Source organism: Odocoileus virginianus, chromosome 29, assembly GCF_023699985.2.
Source record: "Odocoileus virginianus isolate 20LAN1187 ecotype Illinois chromosome 29, Ovbor_1.2, whole genome shotgun sequence".
Taxonomy (NCBI): Eukaryota; Metazoa; Chordata; class Mammalia; order Artiodactyla; family Cervidae; genus Odocoileus; species Odocoileus virginianus.
The window spans coordinates 37,170,273-37,194,100 of NC_069702.1; the positions used below are offsets into that span (position 1 = coordinate 37,170,273).

General features: G+C 34.2%; 1 protein-coding gene across 33 annotated transcripts in view; it reads right to left on the minus strand.

Annotated features, from left to right (window-relative positions):
* Positions 1-23,828, minus strand: part of ADGRL3 (adhesion G protein-coupled receptor L3) — a 912,058-nt gene that overhangs the window by 90,493 nt on the left and 797,737 nt on the right. For all 33 annotated transcript variants that reach the window (XM_070458356.1, XM_070458372.1, XM_070458374.1 and 30 more), the window contains 3 exons: positions 15,675-15,884; positions 12,025-12,245; positions 7-73 (listed from right to left, as the gene is read on the minus strand). In XM_070458356.1, coding sequence (XP_070314457.1) covers positions 7-73; positions 12,025-12,245; positions 15,675-15,884 — 498 coding nt within the window. The remainder of the gene's footprint in view (positions 1-6; positions 74-12,024; positions 12,246-15,674; positions 15,885-23,828) is intronic.

Genomic DNA, 23,828 nt, shown 5'->3' on the forward strand with positions numbered 1-23,828 from the left:
TCTTACCATAATTATCAAGGTCGCTGGTCCTATAAAACTCCAAATGAAGTAGGTGTCAAGTCGGAGCCAACATCTGCAATGAAACACAGGGAGAGAAGGCATTCAAGGACTGGCTACGGGACATACATCAGGAGGGAGCGAGTGACAGAGAAGAATGTGAGCTGCAAAGCATTCCACTGGGAGACAGGAAATATTACATTGCTTGTTCATTTAAATGCTGAATTATGTGCCCAATTTCTGACAGCACTATTGATGGAGTAAGACAATTACCCCTGGAGGAAGCAGGAATAAATGGCACTGGGCCTATTTGCTGGGGCCTTTTGTGTCTGTCATAGAAATCTAAAGAAAAAAAAGAAAGAAAGAGCCACGCATATAGCCATTAAGTCGAGTAGCTTTAAGCTATCCTTTTCTCTCCAATTATGGTGCTACATAACCTGTCTATCAGCTGTCAGGTGAAGTGACATTTTCCCGTCAAGAAGATCTGAGGAAATTCAGTACAAAGAAGAAATAAATTTGGTATCAGAAGATTGAAGTTTAATTAGGTTGGGCAGCCAACCTTTGAGAGTTCTTGAGTCTTAAAAACTGCATTGTTACTGCTAGTGCTTCTGGGGTTGCAAATGATCCTTAACATCCCATGAAGTTGATTCATGACCCAAAAGTAAATTATTAATCACTTAATTTCAGTTACATTTAATACTCCCCCAATTCTTAAAGCCTTTGGGAAATTACATTTTCTTTCTTCAGGATGACAGGAAGACAAAATGGAAGTGACTAGTTATGAGAAAGATTAACGTAAATTTTGAACAAATTGCCTTTGATGTTAAAAATCATATCTTGAATTATTTGCCATTTGGATATACTTGAAGCATACTTAAAAAAACAAACAAACTGGAAAAGAGTTGAGTGGTGTGCTAAGCGTTCTAAAACAGCATGTATGTTGTCTGAAGTACATAAGTATTTCTGATTATGTAACTACTCATTAAATCTCATCAATAATGGAAAACCAGAAAAGCTATGAAGAAATTTATATATGTCAATACAGCAACAAATAAAAAAAAAGTTTTCTATTCAAGTGATGAAATGTTATAAAGTAATGAAGAGGGAGGGTCTTTATATGTCAGTAAAATAGATCACAGTAACAAAGGCTAGTGAAAAACTAAAGTGACATATCTGTATGAACTATAATATTCATATTTTTGACATATATATATATGAATGCAATTTTTTTAATTAATTGGGAAAAATCACCTAACTCAATTAGTGATTACCTCTCATATGAGTGTGCAGAGGACTAGAAGTGCACAAGAGAGTCTTTAGCTATATGCTTCATTTTTAAAATTACCCAAAGCTACCTGCCAAAATACCAACAGTTTTATCATCTGAGCAATAGAGCCAGTGAGGTTTACTATTTTTTTTTCTTTTTACTTTTAAGTAACTTAAATTTTTTATAAAGGTTAAAAGTTAGATTTTTTAAGTAAAGAAATAACCAAATGCCCTGAAAAAACCTGATTTTAAAACAAGAAAATCTGGCTTTATTCTATAAAGTAAAATATTTGCGAAATAATTTGTGTTGGGATATATCTGCAGTGCAATAAGAAACTAACTACAAGTTCATATTTTTACATAATTCTCTTCATTCACAATAAACCTAATAATCTTATTTGAAAAAAATGTTGGGCAATCAATACTCAAACTACTAGCCATTTATTTATTTGAGTACTTAGTAGTCTTTTTGTTGTGCTGTTGTTAACAAAGTTTGGCCATGGAAAAATAAAAGTATGGTATTGGCAATAAGCAGAAACAAACCAGAGAACTCAACGGTTGAAATACAAACACCGTCTTCATTCTGACTGTAGGCTGTTACCCCTCTAATAATGAGTTCGTGTGTGTTGCCAGGAGACCAAAGCAGAGGAAATATCCATGGGTCTCTCTGGGTTTTCAACAAGGATTATATTTTCCCACAAATTAAGATCAATAAAGGACAAAGCATGAATATTTTCCCAGATTAAAACATACATAAGCATGCATGCACACACACACACATATACCCACAGACAGAGTCCAAGAAGGCTGCTAAAAAGCCAGGTTCCTCTGTCCATGGGATTCTCCAGGCAAGAATACTGGAGAGGGTTACTATTTCCTTCTCCAAAGGGTCTTCCCAACCCAGGGATTGAACCCGGGTTTCCTGCATTGCAGGCAGATGCTTTACTATCTGAGTGGCCAGGGAAGCCCTCTGAAATTATAGCAGCATGATATTCTAACAGCACATTTAAGAATGACTGTTATTCGTATAGCCCCTGTTCATGTGTAGGTCAAACAAGTTTTTGAGAGTTAATCTGAGAACCAAAACATATTCTCTGCAAATCGTTTTCAAAGGGAAATGCATTTTGAGAATTTCTGAAAACAGTTACTCTACACGTTAAGTACTTCTTTTTTTTTTTTTAATTTAAAAAAAAATTTTTTTTTAAAGGTTCTGTAAATATTTTATTTTTTCATAGTTTTAAGTCAGAAAGTAGCATCTGGTGATAAAAATAACAGAATTTAAGTACTTCTTATATGAGTAATTTTAATTACAATATTGCAGAGTATCTTGGATTAAGTAGGAAATTTAAAAAACCTTTACATAATCTCGCCAAACATGTTGTTAAAATAGCATCATTAAATTTTAGCCTTACAAAACTTTTATACTTTTTTGAAAAAGGGTCTCTACTTAGCAAATGCTTTGGTTGGAAATAGATGTGCTTTTGACATAGTGATCTCTAAATGTAGAAGTGAAATTACTTTAGAAGTTTTTTTTGGGGGGGGGCAGTAAAAAAAATTCTTCAATATATATTTGGTATAAGTGAAATTACTGTATAAATGTTTTTTTTTTATTGAAAGAAAATTCTTCAATATCTATTCGGTACAATATATTTAAGTTCCCTAGAGAACTAAACAGTGAATGAGGCAATACAAAAGACTTAACATGTGCCGAATAAATCACCCATCCCTAAGGGCTGCCTGGGCCTGACTATCTTCTGGAAGGCAACGTGGCAAGAATTCCTTTTCTAATTCAATTGCCATATGGCCATACCTGCTGTTTCTGGCTGCATGCTGGCTTTCTCAAAAGTTTCTGTATTTCCTCTCTTTCTCATTAACTATCTCAAAAGTTTGTGTGATTTGTGCCCTGAGTTTCCTATGCCAGTGTTGAAAGAACTCACCCTAGCTTTAAGGTCAGGGAGAATACAGACATCTCTCAGTATCCATGGAAATTGGTTCTAGGACCTCCCTTACAGCTGGTCCTCTGTATTCACAGATGCTGAACCCATGGATATGGAGGGCCAACTGTATCATGTGGGTGTTTTTACATGCCTGGGCACATACAATCCACCTCATAGTATTCCACAAGTCTAGACAATTCAATGTCACTTAGATGTAATGCAAAACCACTAATTAAGGGAAGACAAATGTTAAAGGAACAACTTATTGCACTAAACACAATAAAGTCTAGTTTGCAAATGACCAAATAGATCTGCCACTGAAAAATATGATTTATCTGAAAATTTCCTTTATTCACTAAGCATCATTTAATTCGTGAAATTGGTAATTTTGTGCTTAGTCACTCAATCATGTCCAACTCTTTGTGACCCCATGGACTGTAGCCAACTAGGCTCCTTTGTCAATGGGGATTCTCTAGACAAGAATACTGGAGTGGGTTGCCATGCCTTCCTCTAGGGGATCTTCCCAAGCCAGGGAATGAACCCAGGTCTTCTGCATTGCAGGCGGATTCTTTACCATCTGAGCCACCGGGAAGCCACTGCTGTTTAATTTTTAAGATTATGTCAATTCTTTTCTAACAAACTTCTGTCATTTATATATAGTCTATAAATTAGGTTTATAGCAGTACTGCAACAAGAGAGATAACCTGCTGTTGAAAGAGCAAGTGTATTCTGATGACACAACATGCTTATTTGACTCAAGTTTGGAAAACCCTGTAAGACCAGACATACCCTGTAATTCAAAACAGAACTTGTCACAAACCATAAACTTTGACTTTTCCTCCCAAGTACCTATACGAAGATGTCATCAAAATTTTTTTGTAGCAATTTAAAAAAATTATAAAACCAGCACATATTGCTAAATATTTGAAAAAGTCTTACTACATTAATTCAAATTTATTGGTGCTAAAGAAGTAATGCCAATTTACATGGCTAAATTATCATTCTCTTCTAGAATTGTCTCCTTCCAAAATATAAGAAACACTTGCAAATTAGATGATAATAAAGGTATTGATATCTGGATCAGTCTCACATAAAAATATCAATTATCAATCCAGCAAGTACTACCTTAAAGTTTACTCAGAAAACAGAAAAATAAAAATAATGAAATTCATTTCTCAAAACAAGACCAGAGAAAACCATACTTCTAAAGATAATTCTCTTCTACTAAAATACTCCTCACTGTTTTTCTTTCACCCTTTGCAACCCCATGGACTATACAATCCATAGAATTCTCCAGGCCAGAATACTGAAGTGGGTACTGAATCTCCAGGGGATTTTCCCAACCCAGGAATCGAATAGGGTCTCCTGCATCGCAGGTGGATTCATTACCAACTAAGCTATGAGGGAAGCCCTTCTTTCACTAGAAAAATGGTACTGAAGAATTTATTTTCAGGGCAACAGTGGAGAAACAGACATAGAGAATAGACTTATGGACACTGGGCAGGGGGAGAGGGGAGGAGAGCGTGAGACGTATGGAGGGCGTAACATGGAAACTTACATTACCATATGTGAAATAGATAGCCAACAGGAATTTGGGAATTTGCTGTATGGCTCAGGAAACTCAGACTCTGTAACAACCTAGAGGGGTGGAATGGGGAGGGAGATTGGAAGGAGTTCCAAAAGGGAGGGGATATATGTATACCTATGGCTGATGCATGTTGAGGTTTAACAGAAAACAGCAAAATTCTGTAGAGTGATTATCCTTCAATAAAAAATAAATTAATAAACACACACACACACACACACACACACACAAAGGCATGAATGATTCTGTTTAGAAAAATGGTAAAACCAATTGCCCAATATATATAAATGTTACCAAAAACATATGACTTATAATGCTTTTAGATACTAGAAGCACTACATCAGTGCAGTTCCTTATTCAAAGTTATCATGTTTAATATAGTGCCATTTAATTAAGAGGCCATGGTGCACTGTATTTTTTTGCCTGTTTATTCACTCTTATCAAAGTAGACATGAAACTATGAACCATTTTTTTGAAGTAATGCAAATTAACAATGGTATTTGCTTCATATTCTGCACACTCTAAATCACAGGCAAAACTGTCTTTGATGAGTATTAAATGTAACCAGTAAACAATCTTCGCTACTGGTAGATCATGAAATTTACATGGTCTCATCATATCAGGTTGTTTATGAAAGTTTGTAAACTACATATTTGTCTATTCTCTGTAACATATGCAGATCTCTGTATATTTGTACTATATATATCTGGCAAGATTGATAGAGAAAAGAAGGAAAAAGAAGAATTGAGGGAAGAAAGGAAAGAAGAGGAAAAAGGATAGATAAATACTTTAAGTACAAATCTAGGTCTAAGCATACTGACCCCATGGATTGCAGCCTGCCGGGTTATTCTGTCCATGGGATTTCCCAGGGAAGAATACTGGAGTGGGTTTCCATTTCCTTCTCCAGGGGAACCTCTTGACCCATCGATCAAACTTGCATCTCCTGAACTGGCAGGCAAATTCTTTACCACTGAGTCACCAGGGAAGTCCCCATGTACACAGAGTTAAATATTTATACATATATATGCCCACACATACATATACATATGTATTTACTCATACACACAATTTCAAATATGGCAGCAGTTTCACACGGTACTTACATAATAACCCTCATATTTCAAATTAGAAAGTGAAACTGACTTGCTCACAGTCACATCGCTCCTAATTAGTTGAGCCTGAATTTGATCCTAGTCTACCTGACTCCAAAGTCCCTTAACCTAGTGTTTCTCAAAAAGAATAAATACACAAGATATAAAATAATAAAACCTAAGTTTTGTTGATAATTATAAATTTTAAATGATTAGATGAGAAATGTATATGGTGCACATAAATCTTGCACAGATTGCCCAAGTAAAAATATTAGATCTTTGCAATTATAAAGTGATCTCTTGATAAGCTATTATACTTCTTTGGTTCCAGTAAGAAGTTAAGTCTTACATTTGACATCAGTCATATTTTCTAAAGAACAAGACAGTAGTCTTGATGTTCTGTGATATAGCTAAATCTTACAAAAAAAAAAAAAAAAATGCTGAAGCCTAAATTCTTATATACTGCATACAGTGATAATCTCATGCTCAGCACAGGTTCCTGGGTGATGAAATGATGATACAATAAGCCCTCAATCTCTGTAATTCATACATAAAACATGCTCTTGGCTTTAACAACATAACATATAACATACAGCGCACTCCTCACACACATCTTGAATGATTAGCTTGATATACGTCGATGATAAATACTTCTTCATTATCTATATTATTTCCCCCTGGCCAACTTAAAGTCAAACATGCCTGCTGACAACATATTCAATAAGGTAACTGTTCATGTTAATGTAATATTACAAGTAGGAATATTTTACATATAATAATATGATTAGAGAAAGATTTCAGATGAATATATAATGTTCTATGAGTAGGATGAAGTGCTTAGACATTGTAAATGTATTGAATAAACCTATGCATATAACTTTCAGATACTATCAAGCATAATATTCCTTGGCTGACTTCCTTCTTGAATGATAATATAATCCAGTATTTTAAAAATCAATACTCAGTTTTCTATCCAAATGATTATGCAGGTTAGGGAATGAAACTGAAATAAAGAAACTGGAGGGGGATTTTAACTAGCAGAGGAGAGACTATGCTTTTTAGAGCTGTTGTGAAGCTCGCTAGGAAGACAAATCTAGGACTTAATAGATGATTTATAATAATTTTCAGATCATAAAATTGATTTCAATTATCTTTAAGAGCTCAGTTATACTTGAAGAACTCAAGGATGTCCTGGTCCATTATAAATGTTCATGACCTAATCAACATTTTTCAGAAACCCCTTACCAATTTTTGAACTCACACTTTAATTCCTGGGCTACTCTCTGAGGCTTACTACTTCCCAGCACTTTCCCTCCTCCTCCTATTGGAACCTACTTCCTTCCAGCCCTTTTCCAATCTACCCATCACTTTAACCACTGCTTTTACTGCCCTAAACTTAGATTTCAAGGAAAGTGCTATAAAATATAACTGCATTTTTTCCTTTGAATGAAAATTAACTGTTCAAACAGTTTGTATTTGGGGAGGTAATACTGAGGTAAATAAAGTTTACAGGAACTGATTAGTTTCAGGTCATAAAATCAAACTATTTATCACAGAATTTCCACATCAGTTCTGTTTGAATTATTAAGTCAATGCCAGACTTTTTATCTGTTGACAGAATCATACCCAATGGCCTCACTGAATATCTATATAAATATTAGCATGCATGCATGCCTGCATGCTAAGTCACTTTAGTCGTGTCTGACACTGTGTGATCCTATGGACTGTAGCCCGCCAGGCTTCTCTGTCCATGGATTCTCCAGGCAAGAATGCTGGAATGGGTTGCATACCCTCTTCCAGGGGACCTTCCCGAACCAGGGATCAAACTGGCGACTCCTGCATCTCCTGCATTGCAGGTGGATTCTTTACTGCTGAGCCACCGGGGAAGCCCCAAATAATAGTATAAGAGAGACTAAAGGAAGATATAAAAGAAGAGAGAAAATGGAAAAAATCCCATAGTCAGTACAATTTAGACTTGTGGTCTACTAGCTGAGGTTTTTTTTTAACAGTTGTATTGAAATTTTAATTTGATTTTAAGTATCTTATAATTGTGCCTAAATGTAATTCTAAGTAAATTGTCTCAAGAATAATGTCAACACAGATGAAAAGATTTCATTAAACACTATCATGAAATAATGAGATTCTCATAAACTTTGCAAATTGATGGCAAACTAAGCAACTTCTCAAAATCAAATTATGTATGCTTTTTGTGTCAGTATGTGTTTTGTACATAATAATCAATTCAACAACCCTAAAAACATTTCATAGAAAAACACATCATAATCCGTCAGCCAGATGGAATATGATAGTTACCTCTATCTGTATCAAAATAACATTTATTTAACCTACAAAAACAATTTTGTCTCTAATTTTATCTCCTACCATTGATATGATATTCTGTACTTTTTAGAAATGTAAGCTATTAGTATTAAAGGTTTCAGAAATAAAGCCTCATTGTTACTATAATAAAATACATTAAGAACACTAAGATGAGAAGAAAAGAAAGAGAAGCGTGTTATTTGGAATACTGTAATATATATTCAATGGTTTTATTCTAGATGTAATCAAGCAGTTGAGGCTAACAAGTAAAAATGTATGATAAAATTCCAAAAATAAATAAAATAGACTTTTAAGACAAAAATTTTACTGTATCAAGTTTAATAACAATTTACAAAATAATGTGTGACAATACGTCTTTGAATCCTGGCTAATTGCTAGTTATCATGACTGTGGACTTACATATTTGTATTAAAAACATCAGTGTATCACATAAGGAGGTAACAGTGGAAAAAAAACCCAAATAAACACTTAAGTATGATGAGCAGGAAGAAGGAAATGCCATTAGAAATAAAAGAAATAAGCAATAGTAACAGAAATCAGACAACAAAGACAAATTTAATAATAAGCAATAAGACACATAATTCTATATACAGAAATTCTTCTAGTTATATAAAAATTCTTTGCTTATATATACTTTTAAACGATATCTTGATTAAACTCCCTACAAAAACATGGTCTGTTCGTTTCAGCTTATCAGTTCAGTTCAGTCACTCAGTCGTGTCCGACTCTTTGCGACCCCGTGAATCACAGCACGCCAGGCCTCCCTGTCCATCACCAACTCCTGGAATTTGCTCAAACTCATGCCCATCGAGTCGGTGATGCCTGGATTCATCTTATCAAGTATATACACATGACTAAATAGCATTTCTTTTTCAATACGTGCTTCCTCAATGAGCAAATCAGAACTCTATAGACACTGGGCTGGATGAAGTCCCAAAGGAAAAAGTTAAACATTTTTTCCATGTATTTTGAAGGTCTCTCTCTGGACAATTTATTGAAAATACAAAAATGAGACACTAACTGCTCTGTGCCCACCTGTGATAGAGTTTTAGTGCAATTTTCCCTATCCTTTTCTATACTTCTTTCATTTATCCTTTATTTTATCTGTATCCATTTTGCTTCTCCTTGTTTTGGGGAAAATCATAATGGTGAAACTGAATTATCATTAAGGCTTGTTTCAAATCAGTGCCTGGGAAATAAATTAGCCTCTATTCTTACAAAGTAATAATGTCAGTAAATGAGAGCTTCCAGGTATGGTGCAGGAAATTAAAGCAATGATAGCCAAGGCTTTAACAAAGTCACAAGAGAATATATAGTATTGATTCTAAGAAAAGATAGATTCTTGCTATGCAGAAAATGACATCTCTTTCAAAGTAAAAGACTAAAACATAAAGCAAACAAATTGTCAGTTTAGTAATAGGAAAATTTGCAAATATTTAAAGAGAAAAAAGGACACAGAACAAAAATAAAAGTAATTCAAACTGCAAGAGAGCAAAATTGAACTTACATAAGGACAATATTCTAAGTGTATAAGGTCACAAATAACTACGTCAGTCAATTTAATATATTAGAGGGGAAACACATTAATTAAAACATAAAATCCTATGATTTAAGGGCAATGTCTGCTAATGGGTTTCTTTTAGAAAGGATAAAAATATTCTAAAATTAGATAGTGGTGATGGATGCCTAACATTGAATATACTAAAAACAATGGAAGCATATTCTTTAAAAGAATGAACTTCATGGCATGTAAATTATCAATAAAAGATTTTAAATTAAATTCTATCATCTATCTAATCTCCCTCTCTTAAAATGTCTTTAAAGCAAAATATAGACAATATGTTTATCTAACCCTAATCTGGTTCATGATTGCCAACAAGATACACAAAATAACCTTAAATTTGACTACAATTCACAAGGTTTAGATTAAAAAATAATTACTACAAGCAATATTAGGCAAATGGTTTTATGTAGCCTGTCACTGGTCTCAATAAAAAATTCAAAGGAAGTGCTATGGTCTTCTTTTAAGTAACTGTTGGTGCTTCTACACCAAAGCATATTCTATTTTAACTATGCACCTTGTAACTGTGGAGTCCTCTTGTCATTCCCTCCTGAATCTTCTTTTCTGGGAAATGAGCTGCTTTATTGCTAGCATATTCAGGCTGCTGACTGCTGGTGGAAAGTCATGAAATTTGGCTTATTAACTTCTGTATAAATTGATGTTATCTAACCTCATCCGAGCCTTCACTATTGCTTGGAAATCTTTTTATTAATATCTAATTGGCTCCTTAACACATTTTCCATAGTGCTCATTTCAAAGCTTTTGAAATCTCCTGTCTTTTCAACATGACCTCACCTATTCATTCAGCAAAGATCAGCATCTCCTACTTGATGGAAAAGTTCCTCCACTTCCAAATTTATCTCATCTGTTATTTTCTTCACACCTCAGAAGACAGGGGTCATCTGACTATTTCAAAAACATCCTAGTTTTAGTGGAAATAAACCTGACTTATTTCATTACATGTCTGCCACCATCTACCTCTATCATCATGTGCAAGGCAATTTACCTGGCTCCTGATTTTTTCATCTGTAAAATTAATGCCTTGGACTAGGTGAATTCTAAGGCCACTTTCAGCACTGAATCAAGGTTTTTTCTCATCTTATGTATAATCTATGCTTTTCTATCCCTCTAGGACCTTTCCTTTTCATTCAGCCTATATATGTTGAATACAAATGAGGCATAAGATACTTCCTCTCTACTAATCTCCTCTTTCCAGCTTGATTCTTCACACCCTAGACATTCTTGCAGCTTCACTATTAAAAATTCTTCTTTGTCACTGCTATCATAAATTAATATTTGCACTATTTCTCAATCAAATGTTTGCAAGCTGTAGATAACACATGAAGACTCTATTGCCACTGATTTATCTCTTCAGATCTTCCAATTTGGCTTCTGTTTCTAGCACTTTATCAAAATAGGACAAATGATTTTTCCTCCATGCTTACCCTACTTGCATTATCTTGGACATAAAGAACCACTTTGAAACTTTATTCTCACTTTCTCCATAGCTCAAAGGCTTTTTTATTTCACCTCTTTTCCTTCTCTATTTTTATTTTCCTTCCTCAAACTATGTCTTAAATGTGAGTATTCATCAGAGATCTATCTTGTTCTTCTTTCTAAACTTTCTTCTATAGAAACTAATTAATTCTCAGGATCCAAGTTATTATAATTATGTGAATTACAGGAATTTTTTCACTGAATTTCTTTCCACAAGTAAGCTTAACATCTCTATGGGTATGTTTTGCCAGTTTGAAGGTATGTTGAAAATAAAGGTCATCACTAGACCCCAGCAGCTACCTAGGGAAAAAAAGGAAACCACAAGTTGCCCCCGATCCTATAAGTCAACCTTTCTATTAACGGTATAAGTTACTTTCTAGTGACTAGAATTGATATATCAGGAAGGAGACAAGGTTTTAATGTCAGAGACTACATTCTCCTCTGAATACACATCTTTACCATAGCTAATTCTTGATTTGACAAAAGTCTCAATGCTCTTAAAGATATTAAAAGTACTGTCCCCTTACAATTACTCAAGATTGTGATATAGATGTGGAACCTCGGAATATTATCTCTTTTTACATCATAACAAAAGTACAACCCATGAATTGAAGTATTCTCATTTGCTTCTATAGTTCTGTCATTTATTGCTGTACGGTGTTATAAAGATCTTGGATTCTGAGAAAATTCAGTTTCAATTTCAACTAGATTTAAAAAGAGGGAAAAAAAGGAAAGAAAACATAAACTCACACTTTGTCAGTTCCATAACTCCTATAGTCTACAGCAGCTGACACAGCCACAATGAGGGCAGGCATCCCATAGCCGACCAGGTAGAAGTATTTCCTTCGTGAATGTTCGCTCTCAAACACCTCCACCAGCATGATATAGAGCTGCACTCCCTCCAGGAACATCCAGGTGAAGGCAGCCAAGAAGAAGAAATGTAACAGGGCAGCAAAAACTGCACAGGCAATCTAGGGAAAGGAACACATGAGTCAGTCAGGTAACTATCAAATGAAATTCCAATTGCCATAAAGTTAAAATAAATATTTATCAAGACTACAGTAATAAAATAGGTCTGCAAAAGAACTGAGACAAGATTCGTAAAATTCATATATTAAAACCTAATCAAATATAACCTATATTTAAAAGTCATCAGTTCAGTTCAGTCGCGCAGTTGTGTCCGACTCTTTGCAACTCCATGGACTGCAGCATGGCAGGCCTCCCTGTCCATCACCAACTCCCAGAGTTTACTCAAACTCATGTCCATTGAGTCAGTGATGCCATCCAACCATCTCACCCTCTGTCGTCCCCTTCTCTTCTTGCCTTCAATCTTTCCCAGCATCAGGGTCTTCTCAAATGAGCCAATTTTTCGCATCAGGTGGTCAAAGTAATTGAGTTTCAGCTTCAGCATCAGTCCTTCCAATGAATACTCAGGACTGATCTCCTTTAGGATGGACTGGTTGGATCTACTTGCTGTCCAAGGGACTCTCAAGAATCTCCTCCAACACCACAGTTCAAAAGCATCAATTCTTTGGTGCTTAGCTTTCTTTATAGTTTAACTCTCACATCCATACATGACTACTGGAAAAACCATAGCTTTGACTAGACAGACTTTTGTTGGCTAAGTAATGTCTCTGCTTTTTAGTATGCTGTCTAGGTTGGTCATAACCTTCTTCCAAGGAGCAAGCATCTTTTAATGTCATAGCTGCAGTCATCATCTGCAGTGACTTTGGAGCCCCGCAAAATAAAGTCTGTCACTGTTTCCACTGATTCTCCATCTATTTGCCATATTTAACATTTTATTAATAATATGTATGGATGAAAGCAGAGCATTATAATAAGAAAAAAGTATAACATGTAAGAAAAGGTTCTAAGAAGATCCTCTTGAAATTATACTGGAGATTAGCCTAAAGTTTTTAAAATAGATGTCACATTTTTTTTTCTTGGTCCTGTATAAACAATCCTGTATTTATTAACATACAAAATTCTTCAATGTAAATGAAGGAGAAACACTAAAACCAAGGAGAAAAATAGCTCAAAATAAAAATATAATAATTAAAATATTTTATGAGATTATTACTTATTATTAATTGTTTATTTCTTTCTTGCCTTGTTTAAGAAAGGATTTAAGCTGAAACTGTGAAGTTTGTACTGCAAAGATGTAAAAGTAGATCTGGTAAAAATAAATGTTCCGTAAGTGCTTTAATTTTCTTACTTTTTTGTGTTATTTTACTAAATGCTGGTCTACATAAGCTTGGTCAAAAAGGGCAGCTGGCCCTTGTCCTGTCATGTTTTCTAAGGTACTACAAGTTTCAGTTGACCATATATTAATTTTCTTATGTCAGTTCCTGAAATTCTCACTCTTCTGGAGGGGAAGTCTTTATTTTTTATGATTCCTAAGTAAAATCTGTGCTTCCTATTAGAAAAAAGGCAACAAATTTATACAAATGATCTGATTAGTATGGATTCAATGATGAGTATGATCCTTGAGAAATGAGGCAAAGGGCAGGTCTCTATCCTTGGGTTAGAGAGATGATGATGTAGGGGTGATAAGGAAGTCAAGTACCAAAGGAGCTAGAGAGAGAAAAGGGAAGTGAAAGTCACTCAGTCGTGTCTGATACTTTGCAACCCCATGGACTTTAGAAGCCCACTAGGCTCCTCTGCCAATGGGATTTTCCAGGCAAGAATACTGGAGTGGGTTGCCATTCCCTTCTCCAGGGGATCTTCCCAATCCAGGAATTGAGCCCAGGTCCCCAGCATTGCTGGCAGATTCCCTAATGTCTAAGCCACCAGGGAGGCCCATGGAGAGAAAGCAAAGCCTAACTGCCATATAAGATGCAGGAAGAGGACACATATCCAGCAACAAGCACAAAGACAGTTGAGCTGATGCACTTATCCAAGTTGCAGGTCAATCATTGTCTTCATACTACTGTCAGAAATTAGTTTTGTGCAGTCTGCAAAATTTGGAGAAGTTTATCATACCAGATGTATCATCAGGAAGCAAAAATAAGAAGAAGGTTTCTCAATGAAAAGAAAAATCAAAGAGCAGTTGAATTGCAGGTTAAAAAGAGAATGAAATGATTTCTTTTTGGGAAACATCACAGTTTCTTGATTTTTAGAGTTAGGGCTTCAACTATTAACTTTTGTTATCAGAAAGTACTTTTTGGAGGAAAAAAATGTGCATTTTGATTGCTTATTCATCTATATGCATTTCTCGGAAAAATTGTCACATTTGTATATGATAACCAGTTAAAAGTATAATCACTGTAAGTGTACCCTTTAATTAATCATGAATGTGTAATCACAAACATGAATCCAACTGCTTTTTCATTGTAAAGACTATACATATGGACTCATACCAGAGAACAGCACTAAGTGAATGAATTATTTATTATGCCTACAAGTCTTCTAAAAAATGAAAGTTTTCATGTGTAGTTTTAATCACAAGAACAAATGTGCTATTTTCATGAATCTCAAGGACATAGAAAGAGCCTCACAAAAGTTACAAGTGGGCATAAAGTTTGTTTAATATATTAGATATTATCTGTTGACCATATTTTCTGTTTGGTTTTTATCAAGAACAGTTGGCTGGTACTATTCCTTCTACTACACTCTTTTCTTTCTTTTCCTCCCTTCCTTCCTCCGTCTTCCTCTCCCTCCTTCCCTTCCTTTCTTGATATAGCTAAATGTCATTAGTAATAAAGTATGAAGTTAGCGTTAAAATGTAAACAGAACTTGAAAAAATAAAAAGTGTAACACAAAATTTGGGATGAGTATATATATAAAAACAATATACAGTTTGAACTAATCTCCAAAATAAGTCAATTAGAAAAGTCATGTTAGACATGCAATTTTCAACATAATTCCCATTGTCTTTAAAAAGTGTATTATGAAAAGAACAACAAATACATGTTAGAAAAGATACTCCTTCATTCCCCAATGACTTAACTCTCCTCAATATTCAGCTCTGTGATTGAAAAATGGAGACTAATAAAGAAACATGGTTCTTTAGAAAGGCAAATTTATGAACAGAATTTCTCAAGAAATGTACATTCATACATCCATATATTCAATACTTCTTTATGAATTGACATGATCCTTCTATTCCTGCTTTCTGGAGAGTTTTTATCATAAATGGATGCTGAATTTTGCTGAAGGCTTTTTCTGCATCTATTGAGATAATCATATGGTTTTTATCTTTCAATTTGTTAATGTGGTATATTACATTGATTGATTTGCAGATATTAAAGAATCCTTGACATGAAAAAGGGAAAACTGAATAAGATATGAAAATCAATAACTAAGACAACTGGAAGAGAGGATACTTTCAAACAAGAATATTTTGAGTATTGGAAAGCTATAAATGGAGAAACTGTTTTCTAATAACTTAAGTTGCTTACTGGTTGATCTGTTCTGTTGATCCCAATCAAGAAGAGCAGTTCCGCTACAAAAAGGCTGATGCAGAGGTTCTTATGGATGGTGTTACGGTCACTCTGGAGCCCACGGAAAAAGCAAAATGTGAAGATGCAAATTAGGAGACACACAAGGGACAGCAAAATTCCAACCCAGGTGATCACATCCAGAAGAAGGTCATGGACAGCATCGCCATGCTGGAAAGACGACAGAAAATACGTAAGGTCCAGTTATGCATAACCAGCTACAAAGTTTTATAAGGGCCTGGATTCACGAAACATGATTCTAAAAAGGTACTAAATATCCTCCACACCAACAATGAGTAAGATGACTGAATTATTTATTTTCTCCTAGTCCGCAGGTAAAGCATTTTATCTTTACTCTGAGGTGTAAATCAGTTTGCCAGTACTGTCCACACCTTTCTTAGATATGTTCATTTTCAGCATATAAATAGTTGAAGCAAAACAACTTAGTTCTGGCCAAAGATTTCAAGGTAAAGCTTTTCATTTTTCTACACCATGTTGCTATTTTACAATTTTTTTAAAACAACTCTTGCTAGGGAATATTTTCTTTTAAAAGACACAATTCAATTGCATTAAAAATCTGTGATTCTTATAGATCTATGCATAAGTAGAAAAAAGAATAACATGCATAGGAAACTTTTTACTTGAAAACAAAGAGATGTGTTTCTAATTGACATCTTTTCAACTGTAGAGATCACACACATTGATTTTTGTTTTAGGATGAGTTACTATTTACATTTAGTTGTCTCCCACATTGCTAGCTCACCTTAGAAATATATATACATATATACACACACATATGTATAGTTTTTTTTAAATTTTTTATTTTATCCAGACTTTGTCCTTTTATGTTTTATGGAAGCTTCATACAAAGATTATTCTGAATGTGGAAATTCTCCTTACAAGTGAGCCACCATGTTGTAACCTGAATCACAGCATTTCACATACCGCCAGATACAACTTCACAGTTGTTACCTGATAAAGAACTCTGCTAGGGCACTGTCAGTGAAACAGTTTTGATATATTCCTGCATAACTCTAGATGTATTTCTCAGAAGGAGCTCAAATCATGAAAGAAAACCACATGAAATTTTGCTTTAACTGCTTTTTCCTCCAGGGGACACAGACTAGTGTTGGTCTCTGACAGCTGAAATTACTGTTACTATTGGAGAGTGGTTAGTGCTACTGGTTCCCTGAGCAGAGGGCTATTTGCTCTGACTTCAAGGAAAGATGCTGTAATTGAATATCAAGCACCGACATTTAGCACAGCAGTCTTTCATAATGGCACATATAATATGTTCTCAAATGTATCCTAAAGATCTATAAAACTTAAAAAAAAAAAAAGGAAAAGAAAAAAAGAAACCAAATAACTTCTGCCTATCCTGGGTAGTTGCATTATTAGAAATGTATATATACTATACTCCATGCCTTCGCAGGTCTTCCACAAACCTCACGCAGAGTTACTAAGAGAAGAATACCAAATGTCAAAACAACAGTACAAAAAGGACATAACACTCAAATGAAGAACAAAAAGTCTAGCAATTAATTAATCATCTTTCAGGTAATACTGCGTAGCTCAGAAAACATAAACATCAACAACCTTATATATACTATACTGTGATTGAATGCAACTCACCACGTGAATTTTATCAGTAAGATGAAAAAGAAAGAATAACGGGCATTAAATGTGAACAAGATCTATGAGTTTAGCTTTCTTTATAATAGTCTGTCATAACAGAACTTTCAGGAGACCAAGCCATGAAAAAAAACAACCCTTCTTTAAGAGGATGGTTAATTGACTAAAACTCCTAATATAGCTTTAACAATGCTATAACAGATCAAGTATTCTTATTTCCAAGGTTTCATGTTTGTGAACACTATATAACTCAAATCACCTTTGACATGAACTACATCTCATTATGTGACTTTTTAAGCCTATATCTTATTATTATATCCCAGCACTCAGTACTGGACATGACACATAAAAAATGCTTAATATTTGCTTTTGAATGGTTATAACCCTACACCATTTAGACCAAATATCCTAGGAGCTGGACCCTCTTACATCAGTATAGCTTTAGCTTCCATTTAGTCTCCATTGGAATTTAAAAAGGATCAATATCAAATATTACATTCAAAACTGAGTCCCTTATCCTGTTTCTCCCTCCACTCTCACTCCCAAATCTACATTTCCCTCTGTTTTGCTCATTTTAGTAAATAGCAACACTTCACTCTTTGAAGTGTTCTGGCCAAAAACTTAAGAGTCATATTGATTCCTTTTACACACACAAACATACAAATTACTCTTAATCCATCAAGAAATCTTGTAGACCCTGTCTTCTATCTAATAGCTGCCAGTCATCTCAATTGTACCACACTGGTTAGAACCACCTGATTTTTTTTAACAGCCTCCTAAATGAATTCCCTACTTTGACCTTCATCTATTGCCCTTTCCTCTCTATTCAACAAGATAGAGACATTGGATGTTTCCATCAGTGAGTAAGATAATAAGACTCATTGATGGAAGCATCCAATGTCTCCCATTTCGATAAAAGTAAAAACCAAAATCTTTACAAAGATCTACAAGATCCCAGAAGTCTGCGCTTCTGTGGAGACATTTTCTATTCTCCCCTTCATTCAGTTTACTCAACCCCAGTTGGCCTCCTCTGGCCCATGAATATGTCCAGCACATTCCAACCTCAAAAACTTTGTAATTGATGTTCTCTTGGTCTGAAATGCTATTCCAAAAGACAGCTGTGTGACTTAATCCACTACCCTACTTCACTACTTCATTCAAATGTCACCTTCTCACAGAGCTTTTTTGAATCATCCCACCTAAAATTGCAAACATCATTTACCCAACTGACTCTATTACTTTTCCTGCATTATTTTTCCCCTTAACATTTACCTATAGTAGATACTTTATTAGTATTTGTTTATCATCTGTGGCCTCTACTAGAAATTTCACTCCAAGAGAATAAGTTGTTTTATCTCTTCTGATCCCCAATGTATCCTCAGGTCCTATAAAGTTGCATCCTAGAGTAGATGCCCAATTAACATGTGAACTGAATAAATGAATCTCTCTCTAATTATCCCTCTCTTCTGAAATGGCCTTAGATTATAAACTGAAAGTTGTATTATGCTGCCCAATCTTTGGGACATGTTTTGGCCACACCGCCTGGCATGCAACATGCAGGAACGTGGGATCTTAGTTCCCTGACCAAGGATTGAACCCCTGCCCCTGAAGTGGAAGCAGAGTCTTAGCCACTGGACCAGCAGGGAACTCCCACTTTGGTTCATAAATCACCTGCTCTAAAATCTTGAGTAAGAGATTAAAAAAAAAAATAGAGCTGGAGAACGAGGAGGCTGTTAAACCACAATATCTTAAAATACGTGGATATGTCAAGGTATCAATTATGACAATGAAGGCAAAACTCTACGTGGAAATAAGAGGACTACAGGGTAAATCTGAGAGTCGAAAGATGCGGATTTAACCTTGTCACTCCAATTTTGCAATTGTCATCTTGAACAACTACACACCCTTTACAGTATCAAAACCTCACACATATAGAGATAAAATAACAGAGAATTTGGGTTATTGTGTGGTAAGTAAGATAATATATGTGAAAGTAAGACAGTCAATGTTTCTTTGTTCTTGGTTAATCTAAAAATATTCTTAATTTTTTTCATGCTTGACAGCAACCTTCATTTAAAAGTCTATATGAATAATACAGGGTAGAACAGAAAAATAATAACTGTAACAAGAACAAATGTTAATGTTATTTTGCCTAAGGATATCAAACATTATTGCAACCAACTAATGAATTACCTAATTTCTTCTTATAACATTGTCATTTACTCATATTATTAATAATATTTGGGTTATTATAAATTAAGAGCAAAATATGTCCATAGCGTATAAGGAGACAGATTTTAACTTTAGAACCTGAATTCAACCTTTATTGTTATATGTGTGTGCTAAGTTGATTCAGTCGTGTCCAACTCTTTGTGACCCTATGGACTATAGACTACCAGGCTCCTCAGTCCATAGGGTTCTCCAGGCAAGAATACTGGAGTGGGTTGCCATACCCTTCTTCAAGGGATCTTCCCAGGTCAGAGATTGAACCTGCATCTCGTAAGTCTCCTGCATTGGCAGATGGGTTCTTTACCACTAGGACCACTTGGGAAGCCCCTCATGACTATACAATTGTGTTTATGATGTTTGAATAACAAAGCCCAAAGGTACTTAATTTCACCTCTATAAATATTTTTCCAGAGTGTGTACCATAAACTGCTTGCTACTATAAACATTTGGAAAATTCACAAAAAATAAAAATAAACAAAAGAATAAAAAAAACTTCAAGGCAATTAACCTCTTAAAGATGATGGAGAACTATGAGAGAAAATCTTACAAGCAGAATGATTTATCAGAATATACTTTCAGGAAATTCATTGACTCTTCCATTTTAGAAAGAAATTTTAATGAAAACAACACTTGTTTTTCCAGCTTTTTATGAAGTTTATATTCACATATGAAATGCCAGATATTTTGTAAAGCCTACAGAAAGTCTGATTTCCCTTTTACCTTCATCTCAATGAATCTGCTTTGTGCTATCACTGTTGGGTTACTGAGTAATTCAAATACCACAAAAGGAATAAGTATTTCAACAAAGGAAAAAGATGGCTTAAACAATGATGTTTTGTGAAACTTTGTCAATATAAAACTCTCAAATAAACCAATAGGTATATTTAATGAAACAAAGTCCAAATTCATGGAATAGGGAAATGTGGTTTTTGCCTCATGATATAAAAATAACTCAATCTGAGTCAACTAAGACCTTTAATGTAAATTTTGATATTTCCAACTTTATTTTCAAAAAGTAAATCAGCAAACAAGATGGAGAAATAGATTTTGAAATGCTTTTCATTTTAACTTCATAAGTGTTTCCAGATGGGACACAAACTGTATGAATTAATTCTGAACCCCTCTGGATATTTTCTCTTTTATATATTTTTAGAAAGCTGAATTTTCCAGACACTGCTTAAACAATTACCCTATAATAATTATTAATTGTTGGCCAGTAATTTTCAAGAATATGTCTTACTTTATGTATTAAAATGTATTATTTTCATGTTGAGTCAGATTTGCTAAGGTATAATAATATGGTTTTTAAATTGCCTCTCAAACATATCTTGTTCTGAAGTGCTTGTAATATAGCTAAAATGAGTTTGATTTTTTTTATTCTTTGCCAGTGTAGGAGCACTAGATTTGTTATTAATGTATCACATCAGCATAAGGCATTGTTCTGACTCAAGAATTTCACTGAAGCCAGTGTGGTTATGAAAGCCCTATTTTCTGATAAATGTGGCAAGAACTCTGTGAAATAAGTTTCTTGCATTGCTCTAACAGATCATCAAACACAAAGGTCACCCCACAAATACTTGGCAAAATAAAGAGCTCAATCATTTGAGGAAATAAGGGTTTTCTTTGTGGAATAGGGTGAAGGTCAAAGTTGAGTAACAGTAAAAAGAACGATATGGCTCCATTTCTTATGATTTCTATAGTAAATTAACCAAAATAACTCAGCAGTAATTTCCAAATTTATATCAAATTGAAAAAAAACAATCAATCAAATATTTTCAGATTTTAACTGCTGAGAGAAACACTGGCAAGTGAGAGCATACAAAAATGTACATATCCAACTGTCTTCAGAGCTCAACAGAACTTATTCAGAACATCTCTTTGGTTTTAGAAGCACAGCATTGTATGCTTAAGTTATGTAAGATTTTCTTGATTTGAATTATTATTTTTTTAATTTCATCACATTTAGTGAACCAGATTCACAACTACATTAATGAAGGAAACAGAAAAAAAAAAAAAAACAGGAAATGTGGAAGCTAAGTATCATACAGTAGCTGAGAATTAAATGCAGATATAGGTTTTTAAAAACTATAGTTGATTAAAAAAAACAATCACTGGCCACTTAGAATATTTTTAAGTAAATGATGTAATCAAGCAGTAAAGAAGAAAAAGAGTTTAGAGAACTGGGGTGAGGATAAGAAATGAAGTGAGGTAGAGAGAAAATTTCATCTTTAACATTTCTGACAGTGATGATGATGATGGTGATAACAATAATGATGACGATAATGATAGCTGACACACAACTTTCAAAATACCAGATTCTTCTAGAAGTGCTAATTTATTTTATTAAGGTAGTCACTTAGTCCTATAAAACAATATGACATTATATTATTATTACTTCTAATTAACAGATGAAGAAACTGGAGCAGAGAGAAGTAATTTGAATAACCATTGAATTATTGCAAGTAAGTTGAATAATCATCAATCAAGTAAGTTAATCAAGTTGAATAATTATCAATCAAGTAAGTTAATCAAGTAAGTTAAGTAAGTTGAATAATCATTCAACTAGTAATGTGGCAGATATAGCATCAATGGCAGAATAACTACCTATCCAGGTTTGATGAGGAATGTCTCAGTTTTAGCAATAAAATTTGGTATCCTGGGAAAATGCTCTCCAAGACAATGAAACTATTCCAGAGATTAGAGATAGGTTCAGTTTGAAAGAAAAGTACAAAATCCATATAACTGTTTAGAAAATAGAGGCTGGAGGCAACACTAATTTTTAGTATCAAATATCTGTGGCATTGAATATTTCACTTTCCTCAGTGACTCCTGCTGTTCTTTCCCCTGACTGTTGATGGTGGAAACCCTGATTTGCAGTTCCTAGTATAGAGTCAAACATTATTGCATCATTCTGAGTGCTGAAACTGAAGTATGCAACTTTAGTGTCTTGTGATCCTGAATTTCTCTTTGACTTAAATGTCTGGATTAACTGTTGTACTTTGTATCAAGACTGTGCTAAATTAATTTTTAACATTGTTAGTATTGGGACAATGTTTTCTAAGAGTTCACTATGAAACTGAGAACAGCTATAGTATAATAACATGACAATACTGAGAAAGAAGGCTAAACAACTATGCTATATTATAGATACATGAAATTAGATTATAGAGGTAACAAAAACAAAGCATATTGCACAAAATGCTGAAATTAATTTGTGACCAGGCAAAAGTGTGAATGTATGCATAGAGGCTGAATCTCACAAACCTAAGATGAGACAGGAAAGATTTTGTAAGATAAAAACCATTTTTTTTTTTAAATTTCCACTCAAATGGCACCAATGTTCAGTTGAAATTAATGATGGGATAAGCTTGAGTATTCCAAAAGAGTAAACATGCATTAATGCTTTGTTCCCTTGATTTGTCTGTACATCTGAGTAAAGGTGCATTTTTCCTGATGTACTTTTTCAGATTTGGAGGTTACAACTGAAATGTCCTATGGGTAGACAAAAGGGGAAATTTTGATAACCAATGCTTTGCTTCCTTATAGTATAGAGATGATTCTGTCAGATCTTACTAATGAAAAAAATGGGATGTGTTGAATCACAGAAACAAAATAATGTTTCCCCTAGGTTTTATATATTTTGATTTGAAAAATGAAGTTTCAATTGTCTTCTTGATTTCCATAAAGATTTTGATTAAACTTCAGAAGACACAAAAGACTGTTGATACCTTGTCTAGACATAAAACAGACTCTGCTTAGCTATCTGCATATTTGATAGACACTGCAAATGTAAATTTTGGAAAATGTCATTCAGCCTATAAACTCCTTACAAAAGGAAATGAACAGCTCTTACCCACTAAATGTCCTGTACACCTTGTAGAAAAGTCTTCTAAAAAGGGATGTGATTTGCTTACTTGTGATAATGAGGATTCATAATGAAATTATTTGGTCACTTTTCAGTTTCCTCAAAGTGTGCAGAAGCACTCAATGAGCCTTTTCACTTTCTAGAAACGGAAGGAGACAGTCTCCTTGAGACGTGTGCCTTTAGGATGACTATTACTGGGGCTGGCCATAGACAAGATGCTATAATACTGACTTTCATAAAATCCTATTTTCAAAGTATGGAGCAAGAAAAATGTCTTTCTCTAAATTTTATACATATGACAGATGACAATGGAGAAAAATATTACAATATGACACATTTATATGCTTTCCCAAAACTTTTTGATGAGTTCTGAAGAGGCTATAGAGAAT